This window comes from Lemur catta, chromosome 1 (assembly GCF_020740605.2).
Source record: "Lemur catta isolate mLemCat1 chromosome 1, mLemCat1.pri, whole genome shotgun sequence".
In the NCBI taxonomy this organism is placed as follows: domain Eukaryota; kingdom Metazoa; phylum Chordata; class Mammalia; order Primates; family Lemuridae; genus Lemur; species Lemur catta.
This window is the reverse complement of record NC_059128.1, coordinates 118,547,088-118,564,271: the sequence shown is the minus strand read 5'-3', so window position 1 is coordinate 118,564,271 and position 17,184 is coordinate 118,547,088. Positions and strand designations below refer to the sequence as shown.

Below are 17,184 nucleotides of genomic sequence, written 5' to 3'. Positions count from 1 at the left end.
AGCCCTGGACGCCTGCACGAGCACCTTCCATCCCATGAAGACCCAGTGACCCCCTGCCGGGAGGTCTCTTGGACCCCAACCCATCTGAGCCAGGAGGCCTTAAGTCCCGGCGGATTCCAATCGAATTATAACGCTCTTAAATCCGACACCTCTGGCCTGTGACCTTTAAACCTGAATCAATTTCTTAAAGCCCGGATTACAGCACAGCTAGAGAGTGCCCCTTTTAGGCATGAGGGGGACAGAGAGGTCCACTGTCCTAGGCCCCCCCACCCCCAGTATCTCAAGGAGTCAGTGCCTCTCCAACATTCTTGACTGCAAGGCACGCCTGCTGTGGGGTCTGATGTCTCTTCCTCTCCTGAGACCCGCCCCGGGGGTCCATTCCTCCGCCCCCACCTTGCTCCTGTTCCCAGGGACTTCCTCAGGCCACTGGCCACACTCTGCCACATGGACCATGAAGCAGCTGAGGGTAAAGGGTGGGGAGCGCGGGAGGCTTGTCTGGAAGCCCTGCCCTGGGAGTTGCCACAAGCAGCTTTTCAGTTATGAAAAGGTACCCACGGCCAGCATTCAGTGGAACGTGTGGCTGGAAATACTTGGAAGTATGTTTATTAAAATGTGAAACTGAGACCACAGAAATACTTGGGTGATTGTCACACTAGAAAATAATAGAGTTCTCTGGGGTGCAGGCTTGGCCCACCCAAGTGCTGAACGTGCTACAGAGCGTGTCATCATTAACAATCTCACATGGCCTGTAGGGAGGGTGCTGGGACCTTCCTCAGTGACCACCTGACCCCCCTCGGCCCCCCCCAGTAAACATGGTATGGCACAGACAGAGGTGGAGGCAGGGCTTCTTAAAATCTCAGATGCTTCTTTATTTACCAAAGGTGCTGGCCCAGGGCTGGTTCTACCAGCCAGGCCAATGGAGGGCTGTGGGGGTCCCAGCTCAGTCTTCCAAGGGCAAGGCTGCATGGCCTTGCCGTAGTGGGGGGGGCGGGCAGCGTTCCCTCCCGGGGCCCTGGCAGGTTCCTGCCCGGCAGCAGCCAGGGTGAGCAGTGGATGCCAGCACTGCCGTCTCAGGAAGGCACTTTCAGCTTCGGGGTCCCCAGGAAGAACTGTAGGGCACGGTCGGCCAAGAGCGCCAGGCAGAAGTCCAGGAGCAGGACCTGAGCTATGACCAGCTTGAACTGTCAGGGCAGGAAGGGCAATGAGCCGGGGACCTGCAGCTGGGGCCAGGTCACCTCCACAGGAGGGCCAGTGAGCCAGTGACCCACAGCCAGGCCCGAGCCGAGCCCCAGTGGCCTCAGGGCCACTCACCTCTACAGGGATGTCCACGAGGCCAAACTGGCTGTTGAAGTCAGGCGAGGAGCCGAGGAGAAGGCCGACGATAGCCAGGAGTGACACCACAAGGCTCCACACCAGGGGCTTGTTCTCGGGAAGGCTCTCCATGAAGGGCGGGCCCTGCGGGGATGGACAGCTAGCTGCATGTGGTGGGTGCTGGGTGGGCAGGCGGGGCATGCAGGGAGCGGGGAGCCAGGCCTCACCTTGTAGTTGATGGCAAAGGTGGCCATCTGCATGGCCATGGCCATGATATACACGGTGCTGTTGACCAGGCTTGGCTCAAACTCCTTGTACAGGTCCACAAACTGCTCTTGCCTGCAGGGATGCGTGGGGGTCACGGCTCCCTCTCCTGCTCACACACCCTCTATGGCTCCCTGCTGCCCTGGCATAGAGCCAGGCCCCTGCTTGGCTGACCATACTGGCCTGGCCTTGTGTCCCTCCCTGGCCCAGACGACCCACAGGCTCTCCCGTCAGTGTCTGGGCATTCATCCTCCTGCCATTCCTGACTGCAGGGGCATTACCTCTTCTGGGGGTGGCACTCACTTCTCAGAGCTCCGGGCCTGGGCCTCCCTGTACAGGTAGACAAGGCTCAGGAAGTGCACGAAGAACTGGAACATCACGGTGAGGATTGTGTACAGGTTGAAGATGTTGGGTAGGGGACGCTCTCGGGAGAGGGTCTTGAGGGGCTGCAGCGGCAGGGATGGGAGGTCAGGGCCTGGCTCTCCCAGGGGACTGTGGTACCCACTCAGCAGGCAGTAACCCCTGCCTCCTTGGAAGCCTCATGCAGAGAGCGGCCACCAAACCCTGGTGGTCACGAGTCCACACCAGTCCCCAGATCCCTGCCCGCCTCTCGGCCCTCCCATCCCAGGGCCACTTTCCTGGCCTGGGCCCTGCTGTCTACGCTCTCCTTGGCAGCCACAGGGGTCTTAAAATCATGAAGCAGATCCCACTCTCCCTGTTCCTGTTGCACTGGCGCAAACCAAAGCCTTCCCCGGAGCCCACGGGGCACTCATGGTCCAGGCAGCCCAGCACTTACCCTCTCTGGCCACCGGGGCCTCCCTGCCCCGGCCTGAGTGTCAGTGCTGCGTGAGCCTCCCTGGCTGTCCACCAGGCCATCCCCTAGAGCCCACGACCCACTGAGGGTTTTTACCCTTTTGAGGAATTGTACCCCTGACTGTCCCCTCCTTGCCTATGGGGCTCTGTGTGGCCCACTCGAGACCTCTGCCCACGGACAGTGTGGGACCTCAAGCTGTGCACCTCGGAAGGGTCCGGGAGCCTTGGTCTGCACTGTACTGCTGGCACTGCCTGTGCCACCCGGGCACGGCCCCCACCTCTAGGCCCTGGACCCCTGTCTGTAACTTGGGGATGACAGTTGCCACGCCTGAAGCAGCCCGGCCTGGCTGGCCCACACATCCCTGGCCTCCCAGCACCCGTGGCCCACCTTGGAACGGGAGATGAAGAGGAAGCAGCCGGCCAGCAGCAGCCCCTGCAAGGTAGCCTGGAAGTCGCTGAACTTGACTCCCTCCAGGTAGAGGACGCTCTGGCTGTAGGCCAGGATGAGGGCGTTGAGCGCTAGGATCTTGAACATCTGCAGTGTGGTCACCAGTGTGCAGCGGCCTTGCTTGATCACGTGGCAGACTGCGGGGTGGGAGGAGGCGAGTGTGGGTGTAGGGTGCCAGGCAGGGTGGGCGGGGGGTCAGGGGCAGCGTGGGACTCACTGCACTGGATGGACGAGAGCTTGGAGGTAAAGGGCGCGGCAATGCTGGCGTCCCCCAGCTTCACGATGGGCGTGCTCTCGTCCTCAAGATCACGAAGCACCTGGCTCAGACGGTCCTGTGGGGGTGGGAGGCGGTGAGCCCTGGCCAAGAGGGGGGCACAGATGGCTGCCCTCTCGAGACTCACCTTCTGTGAGGCTGGCTGCTCCTCAGGGGGTGGGAGCCCCAACTTCTTGGCTGTCCTGGAGGTGGCCCTGATGCCACTGTTGTTCGGGGTGGGGCTGTCCCGGGGCCGCCGTCGCCGCTCAACAACCCGCTCAGGGGCATTGGCCAGGAGCGCCACACCTGGGGGGCGGGGGCGTCAGGACCAGGAGCAGGCTCCACACCGGGGTGCACCAAGCTCTGCAGCTTGTTTTCGTGCAGAACTGTCCTCAGACCTCCCAAGGAGACCCCGGAGAGCATCCATTCTGCTTTCCAAACTACTTGACAAAACAAACCAAGGAACCTCCCTTGCAAATCAAATAAGAAACACACTGATATTTAGATGGGTCAAACCTAAACTGATTTCCAAAGAAATGGACTGCCAAGAAACACAATTCTAGAAGGTAAATGGTACTTCATAAACACTTGACTAGACGAAGCAGATAAGTATGGGAAAAGCACAAAAACCACATTAGGTTGATCTTTAAAGTTGAATTGAACACCTGTGTCTTCTTGACAGCAGCCCGGAGGCCGTGACCCCGCGGCAAGCGCTTCAGCTCCTGGTTTTTGGAGTCACCTTCCCCACTTGTCCCCCCTCTCCCCGGCCCGTGGCCTCCACCTCTATTCCTGGACCCTCATGTCCCTTCCTGCCCTTGAAGCCCCTAGGACCCCCTGCCCTTGCCGGCCCTTCCCTCCCCTGTGCTACTTGCTGCCTCACAGGAATGAATGCCCCGGGACTGTCCCTGTACAGGGAGAGCTGGGTCTATCTCTCTGGCTCAGTGACGTGTCCCTTAACACCAGGTCTGAGGAGGAAGCAGCCACTCCAGGCCATGGGGCTCACCCACGTCAGCGTGCTTCAGGGCGCCCACGTCGTTGGTGCCGTCCCCGCACATGAGGGTCACGTAGCCCAGCTCCTTCAGGCTGGTGATGACGAACTCCTGCATGGGCAGAGACGGGCTGAGCAGGGCCTGTGTGCCTGGACGCTGTGCCCCTCCCCCCAGGTCCCTGCAGGCACCTTCTGCGTGGGGGCCACTCGGGCGAACACCTGCACGTGGGGGATGAGGCGGAGCAGCTGCTGGGGGTCGGCTGCCTGCAGGTGGGCCAGGCCATCGCCTGTGAGGCACAGCGCGTGCTCCAGGGCCAGCGCCTTCGGGGACCCCTGGGCCAGGGGCAGGACAATACTGCCGTCGATGGAGCGCCACTCGCACGGTCGGCCTGTGGGGCAGGCAGGCAGGGTCAGGGACGGGGGCTCAGCTGCCCAGCACTTGGACTGGAGCACTGGCTGGTTTCTCCTCTCTGGAAGCCCCACATCCGCACCCATCCCAACTGCTGCCCAGATGACAACCCACGTACACCGACCTGAGCCCCACCGGGCACCCAGCCCTGCTCTGGACATTCCACCGAGAACATCCAAAGAACCCTTAGATGCAGGTGGGGAAACCGAGAACCCAGGCAGCCCAATTTCAGCTAAGCCGCTTCCCTACCTCATGCAAGGTCCCTGACACCAGCTCATCACCTAATGAATCTCTGCCCCTACAGCCCATCTGAAATCCCGCTTATCCCGCTTTCCGGAGGAGGCCAGGCTCCCTATACACTCTGACAGGGCTCCCAAGTCATCCACTTCCTCTTTCTCGCTGGCTGGGCTGGGCTCAGATGCTCACCCTGCAACTGGACCGCTCACCCTGGACTGTCTTGAGTGGGAGGGAAACCGATCTCCACCTGGCTTTTGTTGTGGCTGTTTTGTTAGAGGAGCTTCGTTTGTCAATCAATAGTCCTCGCCGTCCCCTCTGGGCTAACTGCCCATAATCCCTGGGCCCTGGAAGGGCCCAGTACCTGGGACTAGGACAGAAGGAGACCTAGGACCAACAGTGCAGATGAGAGTGGGGACTGAGTACTCTGAGAGTGGGTTGGGAAGTTCCAGAAGCCGCCTGGCCTGACCCTACCCAGCAGCACCTTCCTTCCTGCCTGGCCCTGTGACAACCTTGCTTAATGTGATTCCCCTTAGGACCCTCTGTTGCTTCCACCCAGGCCATGCACCAGGGGGATCCAACAGACACCATGCCCATATCCAGGAGGTGCTAGGGCTGGACTTGCCCTTCCATTAGTTTGACACCAGAGCGCTGCTTAAAGAGTCACTCAGGAGAGCTTAGACGCTATGAGTTCTGGAGTCAGACCTTCTGGGTTCCAATCCTTAGCCATGGTGACATTGAGTGACCTGGGCAAGTGTGTCCACTCCTGAGCCTCTGTTCCCTTGTCTACACAGCAGGGGCCCCACTAGCTGACTAAGTTGGCTTCCTCCTCTGTGCCAGGAAGGCAAACTGTCCCATGTGGGGCAGGACAGTGGGGAGGGACCAGCGGTAACGTGCGTGGAGCCTGGGGTCTGGCCACACTGAGCACTCAGCGTGTGGGCTGCCTGCTGGGGCCAAGGTGGGTGTAAGGATGAGGCCAGAGTAGCATCTGCCCATGAGCACTCAGGAAACCTGATATGGTGTGACCACCACCGCCTTGTTACTGTAAATAAACACCTAAATGCCCCAGATGCCAGAACCAGTGACCACCGACATGCTGCTTGAGGTGCCCAACGGGCCAGGGCTGTGATCAGCGGTGCCACCGTGGTGACAGGTACTTGAGGATACTGTGCTGCTCACTTAGGCCTGGTACACAGGTGGGCTGCTGGGATGAGAGCTGTTCTTGGACTCAGGATCCCCTGACCCTCTACTCTGGCTGTGCTGGGGCCTCACCTTTCTCCAAGGGAGGCTGCAGGATCAGCGTGTGGGCCTTGTCAATGAAGTGTAGCTCCTGGGCCACGTGGCAGGCAGTGAGCGGGTTGTCTCCTGTGATCATGACCACCTGGGGGAGGGAGGGGCAGAAAGGTTCATCAGGGCGGGCCCAGCGGGGCAGAAATCCAGCCTGGAGACCTGCTGCCAAGTCTCCTAAGGCAGGCCAGGGCGGGAGCTCCCGGCCCTCCAATAGAGACCCTGAATGGACTTCCAAGGACCACAATCCACCCCCACCCAGGGTGTTTTGCACAAAAGACACATGTCTGTGTGTCCTTCCGAGAACACCCATAGCTTTTATTTGCAATGCAGATTAAGAGCCAGCCCCTGGTGTGGACCCTCTTGGCTTGGTATCTGCTACCCGGGGGAACATTTCAACAATGAGAAGGAGGAGAGAGGGACTGGCACAGGTGAGTCCCAAAGAGTCCTTGGGCCAGGACCAGCGTAAGCACCTGAGCTATAATCTCGCTGGGCCAAAATCTGCAGTCTACTCGCTGTAAAGACCTGAGTGCCCACCCCCCACTGCCTGCCCAGCTGTGAGGCTAGAATTGTCACATTCCTGCCTGTTTGACTTCTCTGCAGGTGGAGCCCAGCCCCGTCCATACCCGGTGGGACGCGTTCTGGATCTCCCTGATCACGGCTTTGGAGTCGGCCTTGAGCGGACAGGAGACCACGATGAAGCCGACGAACTTGAGGCCGCACTCCAGGGCCTCGCGCTTGACCTCCCGGGCCTGTGGGGGGACACAGGTGCCCTCATCATCTGTCCCTCCCGCCACTCCCTCTCTGCATTTGCTGAGCTCTGATCACACACTGGGAGCCAGGGGGACAGCGGACACTTCCTCAGCAAGTACAACCTCCTGTGACGGTGCTGAGTACAGGGGAGGTGAGTGAAGCTCCTGTCCTTGCAGCAGGGACATGCTAAGGTCAGGAGGACAGAGGTGCTAGGCACCCTTGAGGGACGGGGTTTGGCAGCGGCTGGGTGGCCTGGGCCCCCCACTGTACCTTTACCTCCTAGCTGTGGACGTGGGCACATCATGGAGCCCCCCGTGGCTCAGCTTCCATGTCAACAAAGTTGGGACTCTCCAAGTAATGGGGTTTGGCCATGTCCCTGACGTACCCTCCACCACATGCCAGAGACTAGGCAAGAACACTCCTGCCTGCAGGGAGTTCACATTCTACCCGAGGACAAACGTGACAAAGAAAGTCATAGACATCAGAGGGCTGGGAGCCACGGGGGAGATGAAGGTGGGGGCAGGGCAGACAGGATCAGGGGATGGAATCAGGTGGGGGGTGGGCGGGGCGGGAAGGCCTCAGACATGGCGGCTCTGAAGGGGGTGAGGGCCCGTGCCACTTGGGAGAAGGGGCTCCAGGTGCAGGAATGAGGCGGCCGAGAGCCTAGGCCTGGCCTCTGCACACAGCACTGCGACCTGACCTTAGGCTCTGGAAGGATCCCGCAGCTGCAGGGTGCAGACTGAAAACGGAGCAGACAGACACCGGTAACCTGGCAGACGTGCTGGCAGTGGGGGCCGGAGGACAGATTTGTGGATGATGGACACGGGGTGAGGGAGCTGAGGGTGCCAAGCTCTTGCAGGCACCAGGTGGTTCGGCAGGGAAGGAGCAGGGTGTGTGGGACACCCCAAGGTGGGGGCAGGCGAGGTCTGGGTGTGCTCTGCATGATGTGGCCGCGGGAGCCAGGACAGGATGGGCCCCCATGGCGGGGGACTGAGGACTGAGTGCCACTTGGGGCCTCCGAAGGAAGGCTGAGGTGGAGGACGAAATTGCACCCATGGCACCCACTCACCATGGAGCTGTAGGGGACAGGGGGTGGACTCCAGGGAGGAGCTGACGGCCAGGCACATGGTGGGGGCGGCTGGGGGCAGCCCGGGTCCTTACCTGCTGGTGGGTGAGGTGCCCCAGCTCCTTGTACCCCAGTGCCAGGACGCGGGCTCCTTCCCGGGAGATCTCAGTGTGGATGTGGTGGTAGTCGGGCGGGCACTGGGCGAACTGCAGGGAACGCAGGGGGATGTCACCCACCGCCCCACGCCTCCTCCCCACCGCCCCGGGCCGCGGCTGGCTCACCATGGAGTGCAGGGTTTCGGGGGCCCCCTTCACGGCTGCGATGTAGCAGAGGTCAGTGGAGCCCAGCTTCTCGTACGAGGCAAGCACAGACATCCGCTTCAGGGCACTGGCAAAATGAAAGCGCTGGTGAATTTTCAGCCCCTGAGTTTTAATACTTCTGGGGAATACTTTCTCATCTGGAAACAAATAAGTACGAGTCCTGAGGGGCTTTGCTCCAAACAGGCAGCCAAGCCCCCATCTCTTCCCCCGGCCTCCCCACCTCCCTCCTGCCTCTCCCAGGGCCTGCTTGGGGGCCTCTGGGCTAGAGAGGGGGTCAGAGCTGGGGGACGTGTGGTCGGAGGACCCTAGCACTATGGCTTCAGCCAGGGAAGGCCAGATTCCAACCCAGGGGGATGCCCAAGGACGTGCCCTGCCCTGGCTCTGAGGTGAGCCTGTGCCCACTCGTCTGGGGCAATGCCAGAGTCGTGGGCCTGCCTGTTCCCCAGGTGTCTGAGGGGTGCGGCCCGCCTGCCCGGGCCGTGAGAGCTGGTGGCTCGCCCTGGCTGGGCCTGAGGCTCCAGCCCTCACCTTTGGTCAGTGTCCAGTCCACAGCGGTCAGCATGGCCTTCTCGAGGGGGTCACCCACGAGGGTGCCGTCATCAAGCTGCATGAGGGAGTGGCATGTGGCAAGGGCCCGGTGTGTTTCTACTGGGATGCTGGACACGGGGGTCATCTCCTTCCCATCTCTGCAAGGATGGGGTAACCGTTGGTTACCGGGCGGAGGCAGAAGGGTGGAGCTGCACCTCTCCCAGGGGAGGGACCCGCATGGAGCACTCGCCTTGTGTCGGTCACTGGGGGTCTCAGGCTGGGTCTTTGTGAGACCTCTACCTGCCTCACAGATGCCCCCGAAGTCAAGCATCGCGTGTGTGGGTCACACGGCCAGTGTGGGATGGAGGCTGGCTGGCTGCTCTAGGCCCGAACTGAGCCTCCATGCCACCGCCACCTCTCACCCTGGAGACTTTAAGGAAGCCTTAGGAGACAGACCCCCTGAGGCAGGCCCTCACTGCGGGGGCTCGGGCTGTCCCCAGACCTCCCAGAAGCCCCCTGCTGGGCAGCCCCTAAGCCCAGGGCCCCTGACGCTCACCTCAGCCCAGCCACGCCGCGTACCACCAAGCTGTCACTGGTCAAGGTTCCCGTCTTGTCAAAGCAGCACACCTCGACCTTCCCAGCAAAGGGGATGCGGAAGGGCTCCGTACAGTACATGTCTGGGGACAGGAGCTGGCGTCAGGGGTCCTGCCAGGCCCCGGCCCGCTCAGTGCCCAGCCACACCCGACACACTCACAGAGCTTGGCCAGGGCGATGAGGGAGGTGTTGACGGCCAGGGACAGCTCGATGGGCAGCTCAGGGGGCACGACCGAGGTGAGGATGAGGGTGCACTCCAGAAACAGCTTGTAGCGGTTCCGGCTGGGGTCCCTGGTGCCTGCAGAGACAGGGCCTGCCAGCCTGGGGCCTCAGAGGCGGGGTTACAGGGGCCGGTCGGGGCCGTGGCGCTTACCTTCAATCCACACGTAGGCGGCAGCAGCGATGGCAAACACCAGGAGGAAGAGGATGAAGATGAAGGTCTCCAGGTTGTTTGCGGTCACCCGCTTGACCCCAAAGAGGATCGTGCGCAGCAGCTTGCCCTGGAGGGACAGAGGACACCTTTCTGCTGTCCGGGCTCCCACCGGAACCTGAGGCCTGGGAAAGCAGGCCTGGTCTTGGGCTGGCCTCTGCACCCTGGCCCTGGCCCAGGCACTTGCTGCCAGCCCGAGCCTGTGGGCTGGATGTTCTGGGGTCTGAAAGGGTGATGGCTTGAATGTCCCCCGCTCACCCTGGGGCCCAACCTCCCCAGATCCAGGCAAGGCCCCACACCTGGGACGTGTTGAATCCAGTCCGCAGGACGTAGGCCACACACCCGTTGTCGACCGCTGGGGAGACAAGCAGAGCCACTGTCATTCCTGCCTCCTGGTCCTGACTCCCTCACGATCAAACAGATGTGGGAGGAGGGGGTGGAAGCCAGGACACCCCAGACACCCACGAGGCACCTACGCTTCAGGCCTGCGGTGGCTTTCTGTGGGGGGATGTGCTGTACCACTTTAGTGCCCCCAAAGATGACGTGGAGCCGGGAGTCAGTCTGGAGGTCCAGCACCCGGTCTGGGCTGAGGTCTTCGATTGGCTCCTGGGGAGGAAGGTGGTGAACCTGGATGGCCGGGGCCACTCTGCCTCCTTCCCCAGCTCTGGAGAGCTGGCCCTGCAGCTGCGATGAGCCAGTCTGACCTCATGGGGCTCCCTGCCCGACCTGGCGCATCCCACCCAGGTCCCAGGCCCCACCCTCACCGGGGGCGGCATCCCGTCTCCTCTCGCCCTGCACTTGCAGTTCCCACTCCCTGTGACCCCACCACACCCGCCTCTCCCAGGACTCACCCCCTCTCTCAGTCCACCTGCTCTGACACCCCCGGGCACCCACAAATACCCTGGCTGCCCTTGGCTTCTCTCACCTTCTTCCTTCCCACCACCTCCCAGTTCCTCCTGTCCACGGCACTCACCCGAGCCCACCCGCCTCCGCCATCTGCACCTGGGTGGGATCCTGGCCCAGCCACTGGCCCGCCCTTTCCTGGCCTGTTTCCTCCCGAGTAGCTTGAGGACCCCCCACCTCCTGCCACCCACCTTCATCTGCGGCACCGACTCCCCGGTGAGCATGGCCTCATCCACAATGCAGCGGCCCCTTAGCAGCAGCACGTCGCAGGGCACCAGGTTCTCCTGCGGGGAGCGGCCTGCAGGGCAGGGCAGGAGGGTTGGCCAGAGGCCCGGAGGCAGGGCTCCCACCTGGATGGAGTGGAACTGGGCCTCACCAATGGAGACGATGTCCCCGGGAACAATCTCGTCGCTGGCGATGGGCCTCCACTTGCGGCTTCGGTAGACCTGGGCAGTGAGGGGCGGCAAGTGTCACCGCGGAAACGTGCCTGCACTGTGCCCACCCCCAGACTGGGCAGGACTCTCCCCACCACGCACACCTGGATCATGTGGGGCTTGTTGCCCATCTTCCGGATCTCCGACATGTTCCGCATCTGCTGCTGCACCAGGGAGGCTTCAAACGCCACCAGCATGGACAGCGTGAAGACGCTGTAGTACCAGTACTCGTCCAGGCACCAGAGTCCCACACAGAACACCTGTGGGACATCAGCCTGTCTGTCCCCACCCCACCCATCCTGTCCCCCGGGAGCCTATTCTGCCCACAGGCTCTGACGCATGAGGACAGGGACAGGGTTTGGGCGTTTGGAAGTGGCAGACAGGTTTGCGAGAATGGCGAGAGCTGCCGCTTTACCTGAAACACGAAGAACGGGGCTGTGGCTCTCTCCTTGAAAAGCTCTGAGAAGTCAGGCACCACCATCTCGGCCCTGCAAGCGACCAGACCCCACATCCTGTTCCTGGCGTAAGGCCTCTAGGGTGTGGAGGCCCCACCCTGACACCTCCGCTCGCCCGAAACATGAGGAGCCGTGGGTGGGTGTTGGGAACCTGGGCAAGCCTTCAGGCTTCTCCTCATCCGGGCCTCACCTGGGGCAGACATGCTGCCTGCCCACAGCCCTCTGCTCTGCAGGAGCCCGAGGAAGCTTCTCAGTCTACCAACAGGCTCTTCCGGCAGTTGCGGGGCTGGTGTGAGACAAGAACCCCGTCATTTGCTTGGGTGACGTGACAAGTGGAGGAGTGCCTGACTGAAGTCGCAGAGAGGAGGCCTGGGCAGCTGGATACTGGCTGCAAATTCCCCCAGGGGCCCAAAAGATGGAGCCTGAGCCCCACCCCCACTGAAGCTGGGAGTTCCTAAAAACTGCTGGAATAGAAGCCCTGGAATGCAAGGAGCTGGGCCCAAGGGGGTGTTCTGCTGTCAACCACGGTCGCCCCCATCCTGCCCTGTAACTGGATGGACATCCCAGGCCTGGGATGTGAAAAACATGAAGAATGACCCTACTGTTATGAAAACAAACAGTGACAAGAGAGCCCCCTCCCGCATCTTGGTGGGCGCCTTTGCACGAGCAGGAAGAATGGTGTGAAAGGGAACGTTGCTGTCCTAGGCCATTGATGTGGGTGACCTCAGGGAGAGGAGATGGGTAAGTATTTCTTATAAATCTTCGTACTAGATCGATAGTTGTGGTAAACACAGTTGTAATCTACTGAAAAGCAATTAAGTGAGGAAGAAGCCCCTAGGAGCTCTGTGGGTTTCCAGGTTGAGGACCATTGCTGTGGCGGCCAGGATGGGGGCCCTGAAGCTAAGCCACAGCATCTGGAGCCTAGCTCTGCCCCTCCCAGCCGCGCCAGCACTCGTGGTTTTGGTAAAGATTAAAGGAGAGAGCACGTGGGCTGGCAGGGGTCCTGGGCCTGTTTTTTCTGCCTGGTGCTGGGTTGACGTCTTGGGGGAGTAACACCTTGGTGATGCTGATTATATTTTTAACTTTTGCAGTTTCAGCCAGAGACTCAAAACCAAAGCCAGCATCGGCCATTCTACCCAGTACAAAAGAGAAGCCATCAGGATCACCAATGTCTTTATCACCATTACTGAAACGCTGACATATGTCTGAGCAGAACAGTGAGGACTGAAACCTAAGGAATTTAAGATGAAGAGGGGAAGTGCAATAACAAGAAAACAAGGACGAACAGCCAACTGTTACTGGGAAGGGGCCACGGGCCAGCTCCCGCCAAGAGTGGCACACTCGGGGTTTCACGCCACAAGGCAAGGGCTCCAGGCCCTCTGGGGGTTCCTGCCAGCAGGCAGGTTTGGGGTAAACTAAACTAGAGCATGTTTCGCAAACAGCGCCACGTTCACCTGGCATGTCTGGCTAAAAAGGCGGCCAGGATGGGCCTCTGTCTCCGCTTCCTGAATGGGAAGGGGCAGGAAGGCCAAAGGACCCTAAGGGAAGCCAGGAACTCACTTGTTGCTCCCAAATTTCTTCTCAGCTGCTCGGATCTCTGAGTCTTCCTGGAACCCTCTGTTGCCCTGATAGTATGAGAAGGCATTTCCCACCGGAAAGGCCACAGGGAGGAACTGCTTCTTCTCCAGGCCATCGTAGGAATACTTAATCTTCTGGAATTCAAAGGACAGCACCTCAAGCCCGTCTTCGCCCTGAGTTAGAAGGCATGTGTGTGGCAGAGGCTCCTGACCTGGGTGTCAGTACCTGGAACTCCCACCCAAACCCCTGCTACAGGCAGCCTGGCATTCGGTCCCTACCTTGTCACGGTACAGGGCCACGAGTTCGGTGGAGCCATTGTTGGGGGTTGGTACCACCTTCACAAAGGTCGCTTTGCTGGGGTCATACTCCTGCCAGAGGCAAAACATTGCTGTTGAGTTCTTCTCAGCCCATAGTTTGATGGCCCGCATGGGGAGATTTTGGGTGCAGAGGCCTCATGGGCATGTTCCAGAATATGCCACTGGATGCTGGCTCAGCCACTCCCCAGTCCATCCCAGGGACAAGGAACACCACCTTGCTGTGCCTCTGGTCCTGTATCTTTTTTTTTTTTCTTCTTTTCAGACAGAGTCTCACTCTGTTGCCTGGGCTAGAGTGCCATGGCATCAGCCTAGCTCACAGCAACCTCAAACTCCTGGGCTCAAGCGATCCTCCTGCCTCAGCCTCTTGAGTAGCTGGGACTACAGGCATGCGCCACCACACCTGGCTAATTTTTCTATTTTTAGTAGACACAGAGTCTCCCTCTTTCTCAGGCTGGTCTCAAACTCCTGAGCTCAAGCAATCCTCCCACCTCGACCTCCCAGAGTGCTAGACCTCCCAGAGTATAGGCATGAGCCATTGCACCCGGCCCAGGTCCTGTATCTTAAAGCTGGGGTCACAGACAGCACCCAATGCCCAGGGCTCTGCTCTGCTGACTGTAACATGAACTCAAACAGGAAGAATGCTACTAGGCACCCAGTCCACCCTCAATTCATGAGCCAAGCCCCTGTCACAACCTATCTGGCCTCCTGCTCGGTTCCGTCTCCTCTCCTACCCTGCTCACTCTTCTCCCTGTGTCCTCAAGCAGAGGAGGCACGTCCATGCCTTGGCTAAGGGCATGTGCTGTTTTCTCTGCCCTGAACACACATTAGCATAGCTGGCTCCCTTGTCGCTTCAGGCCTTTGCTGAAACTTCACCTCTTAGGAGCCCTTCCCTCGCTGCCCCATCTAAAGTTCCCTGGCAAAGTTCCCATCCTCATGCCTATATTATCTCTCTTTATCAACTGCTGACTGTGAGTTCTCTCTCCTAGTAATGCCATAAAGGCAGTGGGATTTGCCTGTTTTGTTCACTGCTGTTTCCCCAGCACCTAAGACACAGGAGGCACTGAATGGAGCTCATTTAGTGCTCCCTCAGTCCTAAACTGTATTCATCCTGCTGCATGGGTAGTGGGGAGCACAGTGGTGACCCTGATAAATGAAGCGTCATCCCTTGGGGAGTTCATGGGCCAACAAACCAGGTGGAAAATAATGACAAATATACAGCCACAATCTCTGATAATGCCATGGAAGAAAAGTACAAGGCACTATACACCATGCTGGCTCTGGGCTTTGCAGATTATCATGTCTGCCTCTCACAATGGCACCAGGGAGGTAGGTGTTACGTTTCTCACTTTACAGAAGGGGGAAATTGAAACTGGGAGAGCAGAAGCAGCCCTGTCTGAGATCTCTGATGCAAACCCAGATCTGCCTCTCCTAACCACTGGGCTGCTTACCTCCTCCCAGTTCTCTATCCCTGGAGAGGAACTTAACAGCTATGCTGTTTAGCTGCAAGACAAAGGCAGCTGGAAGTTTGGGGAAGGTCACACTCTCCCACACCACTCCCTTCCTTTATTTTGTCCCTCACTGAGATCTTTCATTATACCAACTCAAAGCCACCAAGCTGAGTCCCTCCCCTGGGATAAGTCCTATTAGAGAGGAGAATGAGTTTACTCTCTAAGAGGAAGAATGAGGTTTCAATTCACATTAGCAGCCAAAGAAGGCTTTTGTCTCTTTCCCTCTTCCTGAGAAAGACACACACCTGGGATCAGAGGGGAGGCTCACTGGCAGTGTCATCTGAGGCAGGCCCAGAGGAAGGTGGTGCAGTCACTGGATGTCAACTGCTGACCCAGGGCAGCTCATGGTCACTGCCTCCTATGGCGGTGCTCCCTGACTCATTCAAAACTTTAGACTACAAGTCACAATCACTGCCTTACTTTTGCATCCTGAGCAGTTCTCACCATTACCATTCTCATCTTCCAAACAGACATATAATGAGACTGCAAGCAGTTAAGTCAATTGCTCATAAGTAACTCCTGCTCCTCTTAAACACTGGGACTGATCGCATATCATGCTTGTTTTGTTCATAGTTTGGAAGATCGCCGAGCGCTGGCTAGTAGGACTTGAGTCTTTAGACCAAGCTTTATAGATGGGAGAAACCCACCCCACAGGTCTAGTTTTACACTTTGAACACCAAGGTAGGAGACAGATGAGAAGGAAGGCAGGACTGTTTCCAGGGAAACAACAGAGTATGGGAGCTAGCATTAAAAAGCGTTACCAAACAGCGAGGTACGCCGGGCCCTACCCTAAGCCTTTTATAGGCATTATCTTATTAAATCTAAATGACCACACCAGGGAGGAATTCCAGAGAAAGTAAATAACCCGCGCCAGGGTCACACTGCAAGTCAGCAGCGGGGTCAGGATTAAGACTGAGCCAAAGGATAGAGGGGTCCGCTGGAGACCCAGGCCCGGCAGACGGGAGGCCCGGTTGGAGATGGGACTGACAAGAAGGCCGCAGCAGCGCCCCGCACAACCGCGCCGGGGTCGGGCTCGTGCGCACACACTTACCGGGGTACAGGTGAGCGCGCAGTAAGCGTGCACGGACCAATGTCCCGAAAGGACAGTGAGCGCGTGCGCGAGACAGATGGCGGCGAGCACGAGTAGCGCGGCCTCGGGGATCTGCGCCCAGCTGCTGCCCCAGCCCCAGCAGCCGGCAGCCGCGGCACCTACCCAGGCTGGGTAGAGTAGCCCCGCGAATGGCAGCACCGTGAGGCGCCGCAGCAGCGCCAGCCGCCGGTACGGCCACACTGCGGCGACCAGTTCGTCGCCGCTCGCTATAAGCGCCGGCCCTGCGGCAAGGGGCGCGCACGGTTGCGACCCGGGTTTGGGCTGCCTCCCGTGCCGTAGCCCGAAAGGCCGGGCCTCGTAAGGCTCCGCGTTGCCGACAGTGCCCGCTGCCGCCGCCATCTTTCCCAGCGCCGAGCTCGCTTCCGGGCAGAGACACGCCTCACTTCCGATGTTTTACTTCCGGTAAACCCTGAGCGCTACCATGGGAGCCGGGCCTAGGAAGAGCCAGGGCAACAGTGCAGGTTGGCTCCTGAAGTGGCTACTCAAAGCGCCGCCATGACAGGCTGTGGCCGGAAGAAGAGGCAGGGCGCCCTCATAACAGATAGGGTCTGAAAGACCTAGGGTAGCCTGTCCGTGCTGCCACGCCGGACTGAGACCGGAAAAGACGAGACACGCAGGGCGAACTAGGCGCCACCATGACAACCTGAACCGGAAGAGGCGAGCCCTACTCCGTGATTACGCGGGCACCAGCCAGTCGCGAGGGGTGGAACCTAGACGCTGAGGAGGCGGGGCCCGTCAGAGAAACGCGGCATTTCGGGGGCGGAGCCCGTTGTGAGGGTGGGGCTTGTGAAGAGCAGGGTCGGGGACTCGAGCCAGAAGAGCGGTAATGTAATGGATAATAATTAGACAAAGTTATTACTTTAACATAGAAAAACGAAAAATTGATAGTTAACTTAAAATTATATATTAGTATTAGTCTGTATTATTTAACTGTACTGTTGCAGAAATGCTGCTTGAACAAAACCACAACAGAACTACTTAACACTGCCGATTAGTGGTAATTTATAGCAGGATTAATTAAACAATGTGTGTGTGTGAGAAAAAACATTTTATAATGTTTCTTTCAGTCCTTTGATACAGCAATTTATTTAAACTCCTTTTTAAATTCTTTATTGGATATTTAAATTTTATAGATTATTGTTATTAAATTTTGTAGGTTATTTGTTGCATATTCTTGAGA

General features: G+C 59.0%; 1 protein-coding gene across 5 annotated transcripts; it reads right to left on the bottom strand.

Moving 5' to 3' along the window:
• Nucleotides 1-848: 848 nt before the first annotated feature.
• On the bottom strand, nt 849-16,632 carry ATP13A1 (ATPase 13A1). 5 transcript variants are annotated; one of them, XM_045551478.1, is made up of 26 exons: nt 15,945-16,630; nt 13,347-13,436; nt 13,051-13,241; nt 11,451-11,523; nt 11,140-11,295; nt 10,978-11,047; nt 10,793-10,899; nt 10,175-10,304; nt 9,998-10,053; nt 9,642-9,768; nt 9,429-9,566; nt 9,231-9,351; nt 8,675-8,832; nt 8,108-8,283; nt 7,922-8,032; nt 6,634-6,759; nt 5,993-6,101; nt 4,267-4,466; nt 4,093-4,189; nt 3,238-3,395; nt 3,054-3,168; nt 2,777-2,973; nt 1,879-2,021; nt 1,539-1,650; nt 1,312-1,455; nt 849-1,181 (listed from the first exon to the last, which is right to left on the bottom strand). In XM_045551478.1, the coding sequence occupies exons 1-26, from the start codon at nt 16,341-16,343 to the stop codon at nt 1,071-1,073; spliced, it is 3,615 nt and encodes a 1,204-aa protein (XP_045407434.1). In that variant the 5' UTR covers nt 16,344-16,630; the 3' UTR covers nt 849-1,070. The 5 variants fall into 5 exon arrangements, with proteins under 5 accessions (XP_045407434.1, XP_045407424.1, XP_045407416.1 ...); XM_045551468.1 differs by having other exon boundaries at nt 3,054-3,395; nt 15,945-16,632; XM_045551460.1 differs by having other exon boundaries at nt 10,793-11,047; nt 15,945-16,631.
• Between the last annotated feature and the right edge of the window lie 552 nt (nt 16,633-17,184).

What these genes read in the sequence shown, in the direction of transcription:
- ATP13A1 (XM_045551450.1), bottom strand. Translation starts at nt 16,343, where the DNA reads ATGGCGGCGGCAGCGGGCACTGTCGGCAACGCGGAGCCTTACGAGGCC. An exon ending in AAGAAATTTGGGAGCAACAA is followed by an intron (nt 11,524 to 13,050) that starts GTGAGTTCCTGG and finishes GGTCGCTTGCAG; the next exon opens with GGCCGAGATGGTGGTGCCTG. An exon ending in CAGGCCCGGAGCTCTGAGAA is followed by an intron (nt 1,651 to 1,878) that starts GTGAGTGCCACC and finishes GCATCCCTGCAG; the next exon opens with GCAAGAGCAGTTTGTGGACC.